Source organism: Onychostoma macrolepis, chromosome 04 (assembly GCF_012432095.1).
Source record: "Onychostoma macrolepis isolate SWU-2019 chromosome 04, ASM1243209v1, whole genome shotgun sequence".
NCBI lineage: Eukaryota > Metazoa > Chordata > Actinopteri > Cypriniformes > Cyprinidae > Onychostoma > Onychostoma macrolepis.
In genome coordinates this window covers 14,906,436-14,925,433 of record NC_081158.1, presented here as the reverse complement: position 1 = coordinate 14,925,433, position 18,998 = coordinate 14,906,436, and the positions used below count along the sequence as shown (strand labels likewise).

The 18,998-nt window shown below is 35.7% G+C and overlaps 1 protein-coding gene across 3 annotated transcripts in view; it reads right to left on the bottom strand.

Annotated features, from left to right (window-relative positions):
* ptprb (protein tyrosine phosphatase receptor type b) overlaps positions 1-14,548 on the bottom strand; it is a 40,989-nt gene extending 26,441 nt beyond the window's left edge. Inside the window, exons 1-8 of one of the 3 annotated variants that reach the window (XR_009270634.1) lie at positions 14,034-14,548; positions 13,570-13,858; positions 10,410-10,673; positions 8,936-9,199; positions 6,735-7,004; positions 3,362-3,634; positions 2,855-3,121; positions 154-414 (exon numbers count right to left, since the gene is read on the bottom strand). Coding sequence is in view for 2 of the 3 variants with exons in the window: in XM_058772641.1 (XP_058628624.1) it covers positions 154-414; positions 2,855-3,121; positions 3,362-3,634; positions 6,735-7,004; positions 8,936-9,199; positions 10,410-10,673; positions 13,570-13,858; positions 14,034-14,084 (1,939 nt within the window). In the remaining variant the exon portion in view is untranslated. The remainder of the gene's footprint in view (positions 1-153; positions 415-2,854; positions 3,122-3,361; positions 3,635-6,734; positions 7,005-8,935; positions 9,200-10,409; positions 10,674-13,569; positions 13,859-14,033) is intronic. The other 2 variants (XM_058772641.1, XM_058772640.1) reach the window with 2 other exon arrangements.
* Between the last annotated feature and the right edge of the window lie 4,450 nt (positions 14,549-18,998).

Sequence of the window (18,998 nt, the reverse complement as noted above, 5' to 3'; positions counted from 1 at the left end):
AGAACAAAATAATTTTATTGATTTATTTCATCACTGTAATGATTTAATGGAAAACAGTGATATGAAAAAAAATGCAGAATTTTTCCTTTTGATTTTGCTATGAAATTTCTGAAATTTAAGAACTATACAGATGATGCTACTATTATTGCTTACGTGTTCTCTCCTGTACAAGTGTTTGGTTTCTGTAACTGCCGCTGTGTGTGGTAATGGAGATGGTGTACAGTCGGCCAGAAACCAGACTCCTGAACACACACTCTGTGGTTGCTTTAGATGCAGCAAGAGTGTGTATGATTTTCTCCTGGTCCTTTAGCATCACCATGTAATTGTCCACATCTCCTTCTGCTGCCTTCCATGAAACATTCAGAAAACCTGGACCACTGTTAGTTACGGTAATGTCAGAAACAGCAGCGGGCACTAAAAACAAAAGAGAGAAGGTTACAGTATGTCAAGAATAATAATAATCATTAGGTTAGTCAAATAAAGGTGCTCAATGCTGTTTGAAATGCTTAAACTTCTCAGAATTTATTTTCTTTTTCAAACAGAAAGTTCAATGTTTTGTTTCTGCATCCTATTGCCACACATACAGTGCTGTGATAATGCAAGTAAATACAAAATGCAGTTTTTAAATGATAATTTAATTTATCAAGGGAAAAAAGCTGTCCAAACCTACCTGGCTTTACGTGAAAAATTAATTGCCCCCTCCTGTTAAATCATGAAAGAACTGTAATTAACCACATTATTTTAGAAAGCTGAGTTAAATTTCACTAGCTAAATCCAGGCCTGATTACTGCCAGACCTGTTGAATCAAGAAATCACTTAAATAGAACCTGTCTGACAAAGTGAAGCATGCCATAATCAGAGAAACACATCATGCCACGATCTAAAGAAATTCAAGAACAGATGAGAAACAAAATAGTTGACATGTATCAGTCTGGAAAGGGTTATAAAGCCATTTCTAAGGCTTTGGGACTCCAGCGAACCATGGTCAGAGCCATTATCCACAAATGGAGAAAACTTGGAACAGTAGTGAACCTGCCCAGGAGTGGCCGGCCTACCAAAATTACTCCAAGAGCACAAAGACGACTCATCCAGGAGGTCATAAAAGAACCCAGAACAACATTTAAAGAACTGCAGGCCTCACTTGCCTCAATTAAGGTCAGTGTTCATGATTCAACAATAATAAGACTGTGCAAAAACAGCATCCATGGGAGAGTTCCAAGGCAAAAGCCAATGCTGACCAAAAAGAACACAAAAGCTCGTCTCACATTTGCCAAAAAATATCTTGATTATCCCAAAGACATTTGGGCAAATATTCTGTGGACTGATGAGACAAAAGTTGAACTTTTTGGAAGGTGCATGTCCTGTTACATCTGGCATAAAACCAACACAGCATTTCATAAGAAGAACATCATACCAGAAACAGTCAAACATGGTGGTGGTAGTGTGATGGTCTGGGGCTGTTTTGCAGCTTCAGAACCTGGACGACTTTCCATAATTGATGGAACCATGAATTCTGCACTCTATCAGAAAATCCTGAAGGAGAATGTCCGGCTGTCAGTTTGTGACCTCAAGCTCAAGTGCACTTGGATTATTCAGCAGGACAATGATTCCAAACACAGCAGCAAGTCCACCTCTGAATGACTCAAGAAAAACAAAATTAAGGTTTTGGAGTGGCCAAGTCAAAGTCCGAGCTTAAATCCGATTGAGATGCTGTGGCATGACCTTTCATGCTTGAAAACCTTCCAATGTGGCTGAATTAAAACAATTCTGCAAAGAAGAGTGGGCCAAAATTCCTCCACAGTAATGTGAAAGACTCATTGCCAATTATCGCAAAAGCTTGATTGCAGTTGTTGCTGCAAAGGGTGGCACAACCAGTTATTAAATTTAGGGGGCAATTACTTTTTCATGTAGGGCCAGGCAGGTTTGGACAGCTTTTTTCCCTTAATAAATGAAATCATTATTTCATTATTTACTGCATTTTCTATTTACTTGGGTTATCTTTGTGTACTATTAAAATTTGTTTGATGATCTGAATCATTCAAGTGTGACAAATATGCAAAAAAAAAAAAAACAGGAAGGGGGCAAAAAAAAAAATTTCACACCACTGTAGAATGTCACACTTTTAGAGAAATCAACTTACTATTACTTATTTATAGCTGACTCTATGTGTTAAATCAGAAAATGAGAAAATATTGTAACATTAAAAATGATGCATTATATGCTTAATCAATTAGAAGGCTTTGGCTGAATGTGTCTATATATGGTGTCTAGCTGCTGTATAATGTGTAACTATCCTCCATTGTTTGGTCAACTTCACAAGAGTTCATTAAACACTGGCTGAAAATAGAATGAGCATTTGAGCCTGACAGGATGTGTTTAATATGACCCGCTCCTTTTATGCAGAGCTTCCTGAAATTCCATAAATCCCCTTTGTATTGACCTGCAAATTGTTTTGCATTTCTGTTGTGAATTTAATCTGTGGGAAAATAGTTACGGGGAAATATAAGATCTATATTAGTTTATTAATAGAATATTTTACACAATCTGAAATAATATATATACATACATACATATACATGTTTTTGTCCCGTGGGTTAATACATTTAGGTCTTCAAAGTTTAGGATTATAATATAACGTCGAAACAATTATTTATGATAACATGCAACAAATTATATATTATATTTTTATGAATGCATTGGAATATCTATATAATACAGTATAGGCTTAAAATAACATGGCAATAGCTAGGAAGACATGAAGTCCTGCATAGCAAGAGAGTAAGAGAGCATAATAACAATGGAAAGTGCATACCATGATTTTGTTAAACACTTATTTCATCTGGGTTAATGTTACCTGTACGGCATTCGGCCTCAGCGAGTTTGGAAGTCTGTGATCCACTGACAGTGGTAAGTAATAATTTGTGTAAAGCACCGGGTCTGAGGAAGGGAAGCAGGGTGGAGGTTGTGTTTGCTGAAACAGAAACGTTGTGCACCGTCTGTCCGATCCATAACAGAACTAAGTTGTAGAAATCCAGATCTCCAGATGGTTTCTCCCAGCTTGCATTCAGACTATCTGATTTTCCCTTGTTACTTAGTTTCAGGTGATTCACCTTTAAAGGCACTGAGAACACATAATTTGATTACAATCAGATTCTTTAAACATGTAATTTCATATAATAATTTAACACAATTCTATTTGTTAATATTAGTTAATGCATTGATTTTTTTAAAGTTCAAATTACAAATGTTGCTGTTAATTGTTTAATTGGTGTTGACTTTTAGACAGTAACGGTTATTACTTTCTAGTGTTATATGAGGAACACTGAGTAATTTTTATTAGAAAATGGCAATATTGGCTTACATGTTCTTCCCTTTACTGTAGCAGAACTACGCAGGTTCTTTGTGGAAGTGGTTACAGTAATGTCGTACAGGCGACCAGGCGTGAGGACATTAAACGTGCACTCTCTCATGTCACGACTCAAGGTTCGTGTCTGAATAGCTGTAGATGTGTTGCTTTGAAAAAGCTGTACGATGTAGCCATCGCGGGATGATGAGCCAGAGGGGTGAGTCCACAGAGCGCTTAGGGAGGTCTCATCTGAGTGACGGATGTGCAATTGAGATACTGGCAGAAGACCTGAAAAGAAATAGACCAGTACCAAAAGAAATATGTTACAAAACCCCATCTACAGTTTGAAATAATGTTGTGTTAGGAACAAAATACAACAGTATTATTTAAAAAAAATTTGGTTAGAGGGCATTTTTTGGGGGAAATACAGCAAAAATAGTGAAGGTTATGTTATAAACCACTTAATTTTAAGGTTAATTTATGTTGTCATGGAGACAAAATTGTAAAATTGAATATAACTTTACCCAGAAAAGGTTAGTGAGTGTTGTTTTCACAGAAAAATCATGTTAACATGCTACTGACAATGGTAATGAAAACGTGGGTGTTAAATATTACGCAGTTAAATCTGCTAAATTGTTCAGCAACTCATTACTATGATTGACAGTGACTACGTTTACATGGACATCAGTAATCTAATTATTTACCTTATTCTGAATAAGACAATATTATGATTAAGGTGTTTACATGAGTTTCTTTTAGAATAATCCTTTCATGTTCCCGTTTTACATGTTGTAGTACATAGATGGATTAATGGCATGCCTCATTACGTCACCACGCGACGCTATCCGACGTCCCCTCCAGAATTTCACGTATAAACATATAGTTTGTCTTTGTGATGATGCCAAATACAGTTTTGGGTGTTTCATTTTTTATTTTATGAAAGCTTCAAGTCCAGTTAATTATTTGTACGTGCATACAGACGACGGAGGTGTTGAAGCTCTTTTATTTGCCGTCAAACGGTTGACCGCTGCCGTGTGTGTATTCTGTCGCAAAATGCTGCGAAAAGTCCCACACGACGGTAATAGTTTGATTAAAGTGTTTACATGTCTGTACTGCACTTCAATAATGCGACTAAAATAGGAATACTCCACATGTCTTAATTCGATTTGCGTTTACTTCGATTATGACTTTAGACGGATTAAGGTCATCAAAAATCTCTGTTTACATGCTAGACTCTTAATCAGAGTATTGTCTTAATCGTATTAAAATCAGAGTATTGATGTCCATGTAAACATAGTGATTGATAATGGAAGACAAGCCAATGTCAAAATATAGCTGAGAATTAAGTGATTCAGACTAAATTTAGAGTAGCAAAACTACAAGTCTGTGTTGACTGAATATATTTAGCAGCTTTTACAGTTAAACATAAAACTTAAAAAATGTAGTTACTAAATTAAATCCAAAAATATTTCAAAATATTTAATACATTATTTAATTGTTATACCATTAATAATGAACTCATTTGTAGTTAACTCATTTGTAGTTAACTAGTTAAGTATTTAAATAATTCTCCCTTATTCGCTGTTGGTGTCGGGGCATATTTATTTATTTATTAAATGACATGAGACTTTGTGATTCCTGCACTTGCTATGCTTTATACTTCAGTACAATAAAAGTACACACATTTGGAGTTGAAATGGCAGCTGAGCTAATGAGTGATCCTCTGCTGCCATCTAGTAGTTATAATGATAATTTAATATCATTTTCATCTTAAAAGTCTTTGCTTTTCGCTAGGAGACACATTTTTGTCATCTTCATGAATGAAAAGTATATCTATAAAGTGAATTTTACTGCACAGCCATAGAGAAGGCAAATATTATAAGTGTTTAAAATGTGTTCATGACTATGAAGGTAAGTTGTTGATTATCAATAATACCATTATGATGTCATTTGGGAGATAGCATCTCTAGCTACCTAATGTTAGCCTAAACAGTTACAATAGTGTTTAGTTGTCAGCATTTTAATGTACAGTTACGTGTCTAGGTACTCGCCTGGGATTACCAGGCTCGGCATATAAAATTATGTGTTGTTAAATAACATGAAACTGTATGTTAATGGCATCATGCTATCATTCTTTACCGTGTTGCAATTATTAAATTTTTTCTCGATTTCTGACAAGAACGAGGCAGGAGAGGTTTCTGTAGGGGTCTCAAGAGTCTCTACCTATATAAACCACAACATTAAATCAGCTTTACCGGAAGTTTAAGAGCTGGCTTATTTTTATGCGGACGTTCTAAAGAGCGCTCCGTGCATGGTCAATTGTCTTTCTATGGCATCGCTGTGAAAACCTCTCTTTAGTCCCTTTTTTTAAGACCGTACTACAGTAATAACTGTCTATATTATGGAATATATGTGCATGTAGTGTTAATCAAAAATATTCTGTCATTAACTGCAACAAATGCTTTTCATCATTTTGACAGTAAACAAATATTTTATTTCCATGCTTTAGAAACATTCCTAAAACTGCTAGGGACTACATGGAGAAAATGTGAAAACAATCTGGGAAAGAAACACAAGTGAGTATTTGGGAAGAAAAATGAAAGATTCTCATTGCATTTCAGTGAACTATTCATAATATATATCAGTGGTTCCCACCACATTCTTGGCCTGCGTCCCAATGTGCATACTATCCATCCTAAATTCTATGTGACATTAGTAATTTTCAATACTATTTAGGGCAGATAGGGTGGATAGTATGCACATTGGGACGCAGGGTTGGAGTACCAATAACACTCCTTAATTAAACACACCTGATTCAACTCATCAGCTAATTAGTGGAGACTCCAACACTTGAAATGGGAGTCAGACAGAGATTAAACTGGAGAACAGATTACAAGAATGCAGTGTCTGTTGTCTTTTTCATATTTGAAATGTGAATAAAAGAAAATAATCAGGATAAACAGAACACAGCAGACTGAAAAGAGCTCTTGCCACAAATATTCTTGTGATACCCAGTGTCAAATTAAAATTGATTAGAAAAAAGTCGTCCTGAAATTCAGGCACAGGCACTTTTAAAGGCTTGTACACAAGTATAGTCATTTTAAAATGAATTATAATGAATAGAGAACTATTTCAAAAACAGGTAAAATGTGTCTTCAATGAACTTTAGATTATTTATAGTTATTTAGAGCAGCAATTCACAACTACATTCCTGAGGAACCACTGCTCTGCACATCTGCTTATCTGACACACGTAGTTCAGTCCATGGAGCTCTCTTAAGAAGCCAATGATCTGAATCAGCTGCGTTAAATAAGGAAGACACAAAATGTGATGGCACCCCAAGACTGGAGTTGAGAACGTCCAATTCAGAGTATTAACACATGGTTACCTATTTCTTCCTCGTAATAGACTGTATTAGCCAGGCCTCCATTCTCTACACTGACCGCCATGCTGTACACTCTGCCAGGCTGCAGATTTAACCATGATAAGAGTATTTCCTTTGCCATTCTGTCCACAGTTTGGTTAGCAAGGATTTCACTTCCATTTGAAAGCACCACACGGATGTGCTCCCATTCTCCGGAAGGGGGCGTCCAAGTGATCTTTAGTGCGCCACGATCAGGCAGGTTCTCCATCACCAGATCTGACACCTTTCCTGGTTCTAATAGGGAAAACACAATGGGCCTCATTCATGAAACACGAGCAGAACGAATTTTTGTGTAAATCGCTCGTAAAGCCGTTCTGATGTAAACTTTTGAATTTATGAAAATGTTCGTATTTTCAAAATGGTAGTTGGTACGAAAGAAATGTACACCTGCTCCGTACCACGTGTAAATGGTGCGTAAAAAGTTAATTTGCCCTTGCCCTCTTCGGAATGTTTTTTTTTTTTTTTTGATAAGTTGATAAGTGTAAATCTCGGCGCTCGTCACTCTCACTATTTACCCATTTACCCCAAATAGAGGAGGGGCAGGACAAATACCAACCAACCATCCTTCTGCCTACAACAATGGAGAAGTCAATATTACTGGTTACTGCTTTTTTATATTTAGTAAAATTCTTAAAAATTAGATACTAGTAATATGTTACTGCTGTGGATATTCCAAATCATAAGCAACTAAAGCGTAAAACGCTGTGCCACCAAAGCATTCTCAAGTGCTACCAGCTAGTCGTTTTAAGAAGAGCGCCTGACATTTTTTCAGCTGGCTAAAAACTCTTTGGTGCACACACGTTATTGAACATTTATTTTTAGGCATATGGCCTATTAGTCTTTTTTGCATTTATGCAATATACTGGAGCCAAACCTGAGAAAGTAGACCAGAATATTCATAGGCGGGGATTATGCTAATTGTGAATGAGCGTGCACGAGCACCCTATTTACGAATGATTGTAATTCATTAACATACATATGCTTAACTATCAAATCGGACGTTTACGAGGCATTTGTGAATTCGAAGGAGAGTTTTCGGGAAGGTCTGTTTTACGTGCAAATTACTCAGAATTTATTATAATATATTTAGGCTAGTTTCATGAACGAGGCCCAATGTTAAATTCAAATAGTAGAAACAATCAATTAAAAGTATTAAGTAAAAAATAATTAATTCAATTTAAATAATTCAATTTAACAGCAGCATTCTAGAAGTTGATTCTTATTGAAACTACTAAGTTATTCAGTCAAAAGAGCTGATTGATTTTTCCTTTTTTTTAAATTCATATTAAATAGACAGCAACAGGTACCATATTAGGCTCCTGTCAATATAATACACAGATGTTACACATAACCTACGGTGTTAATTGAATCTTGTGTGTTTTTGGCAGTGTTTTGCTCTGAGTGCTCTGAGAAAAACGTATTTTTTATATTTACCATATGTTTTTGCTTTCACCCCAAAACAGACTTTTACAGCATGGAATAATAAATTATCTTTTGGGTATTTTGAGCTGAAACTTCACAGACACATTCTAGGGACACCTGAGACTTATATTACATCTTGTAAAAAGCCACTGAGGCCAGTGTTTAATAGTCTTCTAAATGCGTCACATGTGTCTCTCAGTGGTGAGAAAATAGCAGTTAAGAAAGCATCTAATCAAAAGCATCTGATGTGGATAAGGAAGCCTGTTTTGAACTCCTGAAACAAACTCAAAACTAACTTTGTTTTGGCCTGATTTTGTCTGAAATGACGTCAAATCAGTTTGTTCTTCGATTTCACTTAAAGTATATCTTTACATATTGATGTAACAGAGGAAAATCGCTCACACAACTGAAAGGAGGTGGCAGAAAAAGAGTGCAGCAGCTTTTGTTTTTGCTGATAGCACAAGGCCACAACAGAGGCAGGATTCTTTTTGTTCTCCAAACTAGTCTGACTAGTGCAGTTCCAAACAACATATCTCACAATGATTACGCATTAGGTTAGTAGGTGGTCTTAGAATGCATTTGACCACATGAGAATCAACATTAAGAAATCTGACGGAATGCGTTTTCCCCAAAATGTACTTATATTTATGAATTAATAAGTCACTATTGAAAACAAATGTGTCTTAGAGCACTTACAGCATAAAAGTGCACTCATAATAAGTTCTTAAGTAACTTGTACTTACCAGTTTTTACTGTGATCCATGTCTTATTAGAAAGTGTTCCACTCCTGGTGCTGACTGACACCTGGTAGGTCTTTCCAGGACTCAGACTGTCAAACACTACATCTGTATTATTAGGGGACATGGCTTTCTCAATAGAGTTTGAACCAGGTAATGTCAGATTAACAAGGTAACTGTCCACATCACCAGAGGCTTTATCCCACATAACTCTGAGGGTTTTCTGGTTGACATTGTTCTCCACTCTGAGGTTAGAAACAGCAGCTGGTACTGTAAAGGGAGAGGGGGAGGTCAGCTACATTTCTTGCTAAAAATGTTATAATGTCTATGTTTAAAGTCAGAGAGAGAGAGAGAGAGAGAGAGAGAGAAATGTTTTATCTTCATAATGTTTCATCAAAATGTAATATAACATTCTCTGCTATATGGTATATAATACCCAATTTTTTCCAGACAATTGCTGGATAAAATGAAGCCCGCCGTTTTTAATATCCTATTCTTCTTGGAAAAACATCACATTACAGAAATAAAATGGAATGTGACACTGTTTCATTTTGACTTTAAAGTACTGACAAAGGTGACTAAGGACATAAAAAAAAATATATATATACATATATATAAAAAATGAAGTTAATAAATCAGTTCAATTCATGTTTATTTGTATAGCATTTTTCCACAATACAAAGAGAAAATAACGGTATCATTTTCAAAAGCGTGCACTTTGCATTCAAAAGGTTGCATTTTCTGGCCCCCAAAATACCACTGATGTGTAAATAAATGGCCAAAATGTTTTCCATTTTTAGTTGAAAATGGTGTTGTGTATGTGCTCCCTGAGATGTTGTGTTGTGTGCGATTTTTACTTTTGTGTAGGAGTGTGTAAAATATTCCTTTTGTTAACTTCTTGTGTGGAGTACGTTATTCATGGTATCAGTTGCTGGTTGTGTTGACTGAGCATTTGAGCGACATTAACAGGCATATATTTGGTTTTATTCAACTCAAAAATATGTTGAATAACTGAACCTGACCACATTAGATCTATAGCACTGTATACAAACAGATTGTGTCAAAGTGGCTTCAGAGTGATTTGATAAGCCAAATAAACGGAATGTAATCAAGTTAAGTATGTGAGAATTTGCTGTCAAGATCTCAAAGAGCGATAATGAACATAGCCAATCAAACAAAACGGCAAAAAAATTCAATGAATGTAGGAATTCATAATCAATGTTTTATGATTGAGACAGCATGACGTAACTTGACATAACACAAGGAGACAAAGGTGACCTTTCAGCGCTCAAAACAGGAAAGGGTGTTAACATGTCTGCCTAAAATATAGCAGAGGAAATCATACAGGCACAGATATATGATCACAGCCACAAACACACACATTTATAAAAGAGTGCTGAAAGAAGCGACATTTTAGTGTCTGTATTGTCAAATCTGTTCATTTATTTCAATTATCACTTGATGATGCAATGCAAAATACCTGTTTGTGCTCGTCTAGACACTGAATTCTGTAGGTCTCCAACCTTTGTAATGAGAGTGATATTGTAGAGTCGTCCAGGAACCAGCCCTTTTATTGTGTACGAGGTGGCCGTGCTAACAATTGTTTCATTCCAGATCAAACCCATACCACTGCTGTCTATAAGCATGATCCAATATCGCTCTGTTTTGCCTGGACCAGGATGCCATGAAACTTCCAAGCTGTTTGTATCTCCAGCAACCCAAAGATTTTCCACTGCTGAAGGTCCTAACCAAAAGACATATAGAAATCCTATCAACAGTGTGGAATATTAAAAAAATAATAATGCTATATATTTATATGTGTGTATATATATATATGTATATATGTAATTTAATTTTTTTTTAGTTGTGTGTATATAAGATACATTTAAATTTAAGCAATAAGCAGTGATCTCTTTGGTTTTGTAGCTTCTGACAGACGGTATCATAACAATCCTTATGGTAGTGTGAGAACTCTTACACAGAAACAAAAAGGTGTGGACACAATGTGTCCTGCTGTGAATTATTCTCAGAAGGGAGCAGAATGTCTAACAGCCTATGTGCAAACATGATAGCGCTGATCTATGCTTTTTTAAGAAAGCTCTTCCTAATGAGGCTTTGCTGAAAGGGTATTGTGAGAAAACAGGATAAGAAACCTTTAAGGTTGAAGGTCAAATTTAGGCAACCTCTTCTAATGACTTTTTTCACTCTTTTTCTCCTTGAGACCCATTATTGTTTATTTAACATTTTTTGATCATTTTAATTATCCAAGCTAACTAATAAAATGCAATATTCAATAACTAAAATACAAAATGAAAATAACTGGCCCTACATTGTCTTTTGTTTTAATCACAGAAATCCGTACAGAAGGATCCTCTAATATGAGTGATGATATTTTTATGCATATTTACAGCTAGAGATTTCAAGTCACTTTTTTTATACTTTGTTCTCAAATGCAATCATAAGTAACCTAAATATCCAAATACTTTTTGGGGTCCACTGTACATGTTATATAAGCATACTGTAATCAGATCTCTGAGAGCTAACGAGTCTTTGTATATATTAGAACAAAAGAACAATGAGCCGGATGGGAGGGGGAGAACGGACTGAAAGAAATGACCCACAGTCAAACTCCTGTTTTGGAGTTTAGCCCAGTTGCATATACACAGCACATTATCAGTACAAGCCAACCTTTCCTCATATTTAGAGAAGCTTTTGACACTTGGCCATTTGGACATGCACACAGAACTCTAGATTTACATAATCTGTGTTTTTCAAATTCTTTCATATTCTTTCAATTCATTCCCATAAAGAGGATTTGAAGCACAAAAGTGTATTAATATTATGAATATTCTGAATTTCCCAAATGGGTCAATGCAGACAAATGTACCAAGTCATTTTGGCAGACTCTCTCTGCCTGCTCCAAAATTTATAGCCTATGTTTAACTTTTTACTTCTGCCAATATTGTAATCTTGTAGATTGTAATCTTCAATTTTTGAAGTTTATCAGGATGATCAATGGATGATGTGTAAGAATCTTTTTTTTTTTTTTGGTCACAGACCTTATTTTCTGCAATACTTGCAAAAGCCAATAAATCCTACTTTTTTTTTTTTTTTTTTGAGGAAAACAGGGTGATGTAAACTTCCAGATTGGCCTACAAAAATATTATCACTGCATTTTATAAGGCTCCTGTGGCTATGACATATTTCACACAGTCTTATATTCTATAGTTAAACAATTGTTTTAATTAAAAGTTATATAAAATGTATGGTCCCACTTTATATTAGGTGGCCTTAACTACTATGTACTTACATTTTAAATTAATAATTTGGTACAATGCACTTATTGTGTACATACATGTGTTTACATTGTACTTATATTTTTAAAAATACCTATATGTAATTTAATTTCTGTAATTACATTTAGAATTACACTGTTGATCCATCCCTTACACCTTAACCCACCCTTAAACCTACCCATACCACCAAACCTTACCTGTATCCCACCTCAATAGCAGCAATAGTGTTTTGCAATACAATATGAACACAATAAGTACATTGTACTTATTTTTTGATGTAAGTGCATAGTAGTTAAGGCCACCTAATATAAAGTGTGACCAAATGTATTAATGAAATAAAAATATTACAACAAATATGGACGCAAAATGACTTTAAAATCATACAGCCATATTATCTTTGCAAGCACAGAATGTTTTAGTTAAATTTTATCTTTTTTATTTAAATATTTATCATCAAACAAACAATATAAATATTGATTAAATGAATGAGTGAATAAATAAATATTGCATAACCACTTGTTTATAACTTGGCGGCATTTTTGGAACTGTTAACTGTGAGTAAATAATATTCTTTGTGGTTTATATTATGGTAAGTTAACCCCTCTGAGGTCACATTTTTGTGCCAGCCAAATAGGGCATTAGAAAAATGTTGAAGAGACAGCTTGTGTTTAGCTTGCCATTTATTATATTATTATTGCTGCTGCTGTTGTTTACAGTAATTTTAATGAAATACCATCACTTTTTGACAGCATAGATTATTTTGAGTCAGTGTTCAAATTTAATGGCAGTTGACAAAAAAAGTGCAATAATAATGATGTTAGAAATCTAAACTACAATGAAGAAGGCTTCAAAAAAAGTTATAACAGCTATTTTTTTTACAGTCGACATTGCTGTGTATTTGTTTCACGGCATCTCACCACTTAAAAGTATTATCACGAAGTAAAATAACAGCTAACATCTTAACGTTATTTGGGGAATCATTCATGTATGGAGAATAAACGCTGTGAATTACACATGCTCAAGTTTAATACTGTTAGAGATTTATCCAGCGAGAAACAGTACACTGTAAAAAGTGATAAGTTGACTTAACTTAAAAAAATTGAGGAAACCTGTTACCTTAAAATTAAGTAAATAATAATTAAAAGTTAAGTGAACTTGACAATTCACTTAACTTATTTTTTTAATTATTATATACTTAATAATTTTAAGGCAGCGGGTTTCCTCAATTTTTTTAAGTTAAGACAACATCACTTTTTACAGTGTAGTGATGCTTGATTTGACATGTATCAGACTGAACACAATGCAAATAATACAAAATTCAATATTAAAAAGCAGGATTCTTACTAGTTGGCAGGGAGACAGTGTGTTGAGTCTGTTGTTTTTCATCCACTTTTGATATTATATCCAGGTGATGCCACGTTCCAGGATCTAAATTCTCAGTTTTGCACTCAAAATGTGTCAAATGTTTCTGGTCTTGATGACAGTCTTTTGAGTCATTGTGTCTGTCCCTGACAGAAACTGTGTATTGGCATTTCACATCTTCATTATTCAGCGTGATGCATATTGAGTCTGTGGTAGAAATGGCCTTCACAACTTTAATGCTACATTCCTGTGTGTCTACCACCACGGTACTCTAAAAATAATTAAAAAAAGAAAAAAAAGAGAAAAAAATTAATTTAGAAACACCTTTACTGGACTGATAAAACAGCATACAGAAGTGCAGATACAGAAAAGTATTTTTGTAAGTTGAAATCAAGTTTTTACAAGAAATATTACTATTTTTAAAAAAAATGTTTATTAAAACTTACCAATATTCCACATGCTACCCAAACAGCTACATAAATGGCTTTTCTCAGCATTGTTATTTTTTTTCCTTTTCTTTTTTAGATGTTTTTAGTCAATACACAGAAATCCAGTTGAAAAAGGCACATCGTTCCTTAGTATATATTCCAGAGAGTTCTTTTAAAGTACTTTTCTGAAAATCCAGTCTGGAGGACCTCTGTGGGAACTGCTCACTTTCACTCATTAGCCCACAACAATCAGGAAAGTGTGAAGGAAAACAATCCCGTCTCTAAAGGATATCCTCAATCAAACGTCTAGTGAAGCATTGTTTTTGGTAGTCCAGTGGAGACACGTTGCACGTTGTCTCTCTGATGGCAGTCTTTTGCCTAAAATACTCAAAACTCTACTAGACTATCATAAAAATCAGCCAAAAATGTGTTTCTTCAGTATACATGCTCCATCAAAGGCTTTAAGGTCATAAATGCCGGTGAATTGGAACTTTTGCTGAAACAATAGATGTCAATGACTTTCTGCTCCATGAACATTCAATACAGCCCAACCCCACTTCCTTCCTGTGTCCCCAGCGCTCCTGCAGAAGGATGTGTTGAACAGAGAGATCTTGTACTAGTAATTGGCTTGTAAATGTTCTTGCATCACGAAAATTCCATAAAACAAAATTATTTCATTTTTAAGATCATTTGTATATTATAGATGTTTGAATGTAAAAATAAAACATGAAAACTGTTTTAGGAGACATCAAGAACAATGCAGCAATGGCAGACATATAAGTCCAGTGTCCAGTTATTCCAGTGTATATATTTATAACGGAGACTTTGAAGGTTCAGTGCAGAGCTGTATATGAATTTACATCATCACTTGAGTGGACAAATACAGCTAAAACATTAACAACATGTGTCTGCCTGGTTCCACAAAGACACTCCAATGAGGAGAGAAGAGGCGTCAATAAACTAGTAGTATCTAATTTGTAGCAACCTTTGTGTCTGCTTCAATATTTGTGTTGTGTTTTTCCCTTGTTTTTTTATTCATTTATTTAAAATACATCTATCATTTTATCAGTTTCATCATACTGTCTTCAGTCTCCAGTGTCACACAATCTTTCAGAAATCATTCTAATATGTTGATTTGCTGCTCAGGAAACATTTCTTATTGTTATCAATGTTGAAAAGAGTTGTGCCATTTATATACTACTATTCAAATGTTTGGTGTGAGCGTGTGTGTGTGTGTGTGCACGTGTGTGAAATAAAATAATAAAAAGTGACAGTAAAATCATTTATAAAGTTACAAAATATTTTTTTTCTTTCTATTCACCAAAGAATTCTGAAAAAAAAAATGTTTCCACAAAATATTAAGCAGCAAAAACTGTTTTTAGCATTGATAATAATAAGAACCATCATTGATAACTAAGAACCAATAATAATTGAGCAGCAAATATTATAATTAAACAGTAATAATAAAGAACTGTAATGAATAATAAATTAAAAATGTTATATAAAATGTGAAATAAGTTAAATAAAATGTTAAAAAGTTAAATAATGTTTATAAACAATAAAACATTAAATAAGTGAAATAATATTCAACACAAGAATTACCTGGTGAACTCTATTTAAACAACTTTTTACGCTATATACAATATACATTAAAATATATACACTTTTTGGAAATGGTTCTCTGCATTTCCTCTAACCACTGTTCTTTTGTAACAGTCTCAGTCTGTTGGCAGTACACCCTGCCCCTGTACTGGCTATGTCCCGTTGCACTTGTTTTGAACTGCCCACACTTCTTACAAGTGATTGCCTCTACAGTTTTCCTATATGGTCTCTTGGGCAGGGTTTTGTGATTAGCAGATTGTGCATCAGGCTGTGAGCTTACACAACTGCAGACTGTAACAGTGCTGTATTATTGGCATTCCCTGGACAATTTGCACTCCCTGGAACACTGGCAGATCCTGAAATGTTGTTACACCCTGAAACATCAGCACATCCTGGAAACCTGGTGCTGCTGGTATAAGTATGTTGGGTACCATCTGCACTGATGCTCCAGGTGCTGATGGCATAACCAACATAGGACTCTGTGCTGGTGGAGTTTAACCAAAACACCCTGATTCAGTGGCGCACCAACAGAAAGAAAAAGCAGGAGCTGTCTGTGCTGCTTCAGGGCATTCAGTTGCCTCAGACCCTCCCTGAAGCAGTACAGACAGCTCCTGCTTTTTCTTTCTGTTGGTGTGCCACTGAATCAGGGTGTTCTGGTTAAACTCCACCAGTTGCATTGATGTACAAATTGCTTTAGTTTTGATTAATCTGGAAGGATAAGATAACAATCTTGGCAGGGTTTCCTTGCTTTTTAAGGCCTGGGTGAATAGTAAAAATTACCAGATGGCAACAGTCAGGCCACTGATTGCACCTAGCACACAAATGGTGGTGCTTTCAACTCAAGAAGTTTGAGTAGGCCTCTTTGGTTTTTTTGAGGTGTCAAGCAGTCGCTTCTGGTGTAAGCTGCATACACCAACTCAACTGAATCAACAGTGAACTGACTTTAACTGAAAAACCAACTGTTTAGTGTTTACTATTGTCTTCTTTTTTCCCCCCTGGGCATCCAGTTTCCACCAAAGAGCAACTATGGTGTTGGCTTCCTGGTTGGTCAGGCTGAGGGCTGTGTGACCTGGAGATCCACCAGATATGAATAATCTGGGACATTTTGGTAGTCAAAAAGCCTTTTAAAAAAGGATGGTAGTCCCCTACCTCTATGTGTTCTCCTTCCACATGGAGAGCCAGCTCCTCCTTGGTAAGATGCTTGTTGACAACTTCATCTGTCAGAGCAGCCAGCCCTGGGATATCAACAGCTCGCTCTTTGCTTTGTGAAGCATAGAAACATCAGCTGCATCCAAAAAAATGCATAACAGCATAAAGCTGATGGGCATTACTTGAATACCCCAAGGCAATCCTGTGCATAAAATGCCAGATGTCCAAGCATATCATAAGATCTTGCCAACCTCTGAACCAGGTTTTTAGCTTGGTCTCACCCACCTCGGTGCGGCACCTACAGTCCAGATTCAACACAGCAGTTTGATCCACACCAGCCTGCTGGTACCTTTCCACTAGGGGTGTCCCCGAATAGTCGACGATTCGAGAAGCCTGATTCGACTACCAATCTCACAGTCGAATATTCGCGGGTGTTATGATCATGCCATTTTGGCTATATGGAGGTGCTCAGTGTGTGATTTCACATCGAACTACCGGTTTTCTCCCAATAAGTTAATATACAGCCTATTATGATAATGCTGTAAATAAGAATCTTAAAAAAAAGAAGCTTTAAATAAATATTTTGTGCTGAATAAATCCAACTTCCCCTATAGATTAAAGTTTCGCTTTCTAATCCGTCACCGACAGAGGAGCATTTTAAGATTGGCGGCAGGGATTTAAATCTTTAACAAGACTCAAATTGACACAGGCAGAAGACTTCTTTTTTTTTTTTTTCTCTATCAGTTAGGGTACAACAAGTGATTTCAAAACATTTCAGTCGGTTTATTTATATTGTTGTATATTTATCTCGTATAAGATGCATTTGGTTGAGTTACGCTACCTTTGGTTGAGTTAGTAAAGCGCTTCATTGTATTACTATACGGTGAATATCTCTTCAGCGCGCGGTGCGAGGACAACAATGCAGAATATGAATAACTATGACTGGCACTGTCATATACATAGCATTATAATGAGAACACTATTATAATAAAACACTGTGATTTTATAGTGTTAAGCTGTAGTGTTTCTGCATGTTATTGCGTGAAGAACGCGTCCACAAAAGGAGTTCAGAGCCGTGCAGACGCCTTCATGTGCATTCGGGGAATTTTGTGCAGATAGCCTACAAGTCGTAATATTAACATTATGTTATAAATAATGAAGTGTATTCTATGTGAGATAAATGAGTTAAATCCCATCGATTAAAAACCTGCTATCAGGTCTGGATTCCAGACAAGGGCCACACATGGGCCATAACTGGCCCAAGTCTCAGCCAAGTTAATTACCCATAACTGACCCTGAATTTGGCCAGTTATGGCCCATGTGTGGCCCTTGTCTGGAATCCAGACCTGGTCCACACTAGGACCGTAAGTCATTGCGGTATCTGGGCCAAGCAAAAGCTGATTTTGTGGGCCAGAGAAAAATTGCTATGTGGGCCGGAGCTGGGCCAGAGAAAAATTGCTATGTGTATCATGTTTAATCAGCAAACCAAGTTGAATGAATCTCACACATACAGTAACATACAGCATTATGGTCAGTTCACACTTTCACAAAAACTCATAAAAAAACATGCTTATTTGTTTTGCTTGGTCAGTGTGTTCACCCTGTTGGAGTATGGCAGTGTGAATTGGCTTTTAGGTGCTTTGGAAAACAAAACAAAAAAACAGTAAAAGAAATATATATTTGCTTAATGTTCACGCAATTAACACAAAATTCTTAAATAAGGTAGTTTCTCTATTTTTGCAATATTCAAGTGTTCATGTCCCTGAATAATATCTGCATGAACCTAAGTCTGAAGAGTACACATAATGTCTAGTAGACAGCAATCCTTGTGAGTGAGAAGTCTGGTGTGGAGGCTGGATCTTGAACTGACTTCTGTCCAGGTTATCCGTCTTCACGAACTGCCCTGAAATAGAATTCAAACAAACAATGTAGTGTGAGGCTTTTACATTAACAATGCTCATTTTGGCCTCGGTGGTGAAGTGTGCAGAAAATTCTGCTGGACCGAAATTTATTCTTTGGTGAACAGTCTTCAAGATTGCAAATAACATTTTAAGTTTTAAGTATCTTTCAGGCTCGCGTGAGGTTTCCACATGCAACAAAGTCTTCTTGAACAAAAATGTCACTACATTTAAAGTTTAGAAAATAATATACATACAGAACATTTACAGTTTGAAGTGAGGTGAGTTCAGTACTGGTTCTGTCTTACCGTTATTAAATTTAATTTCAAAGAAC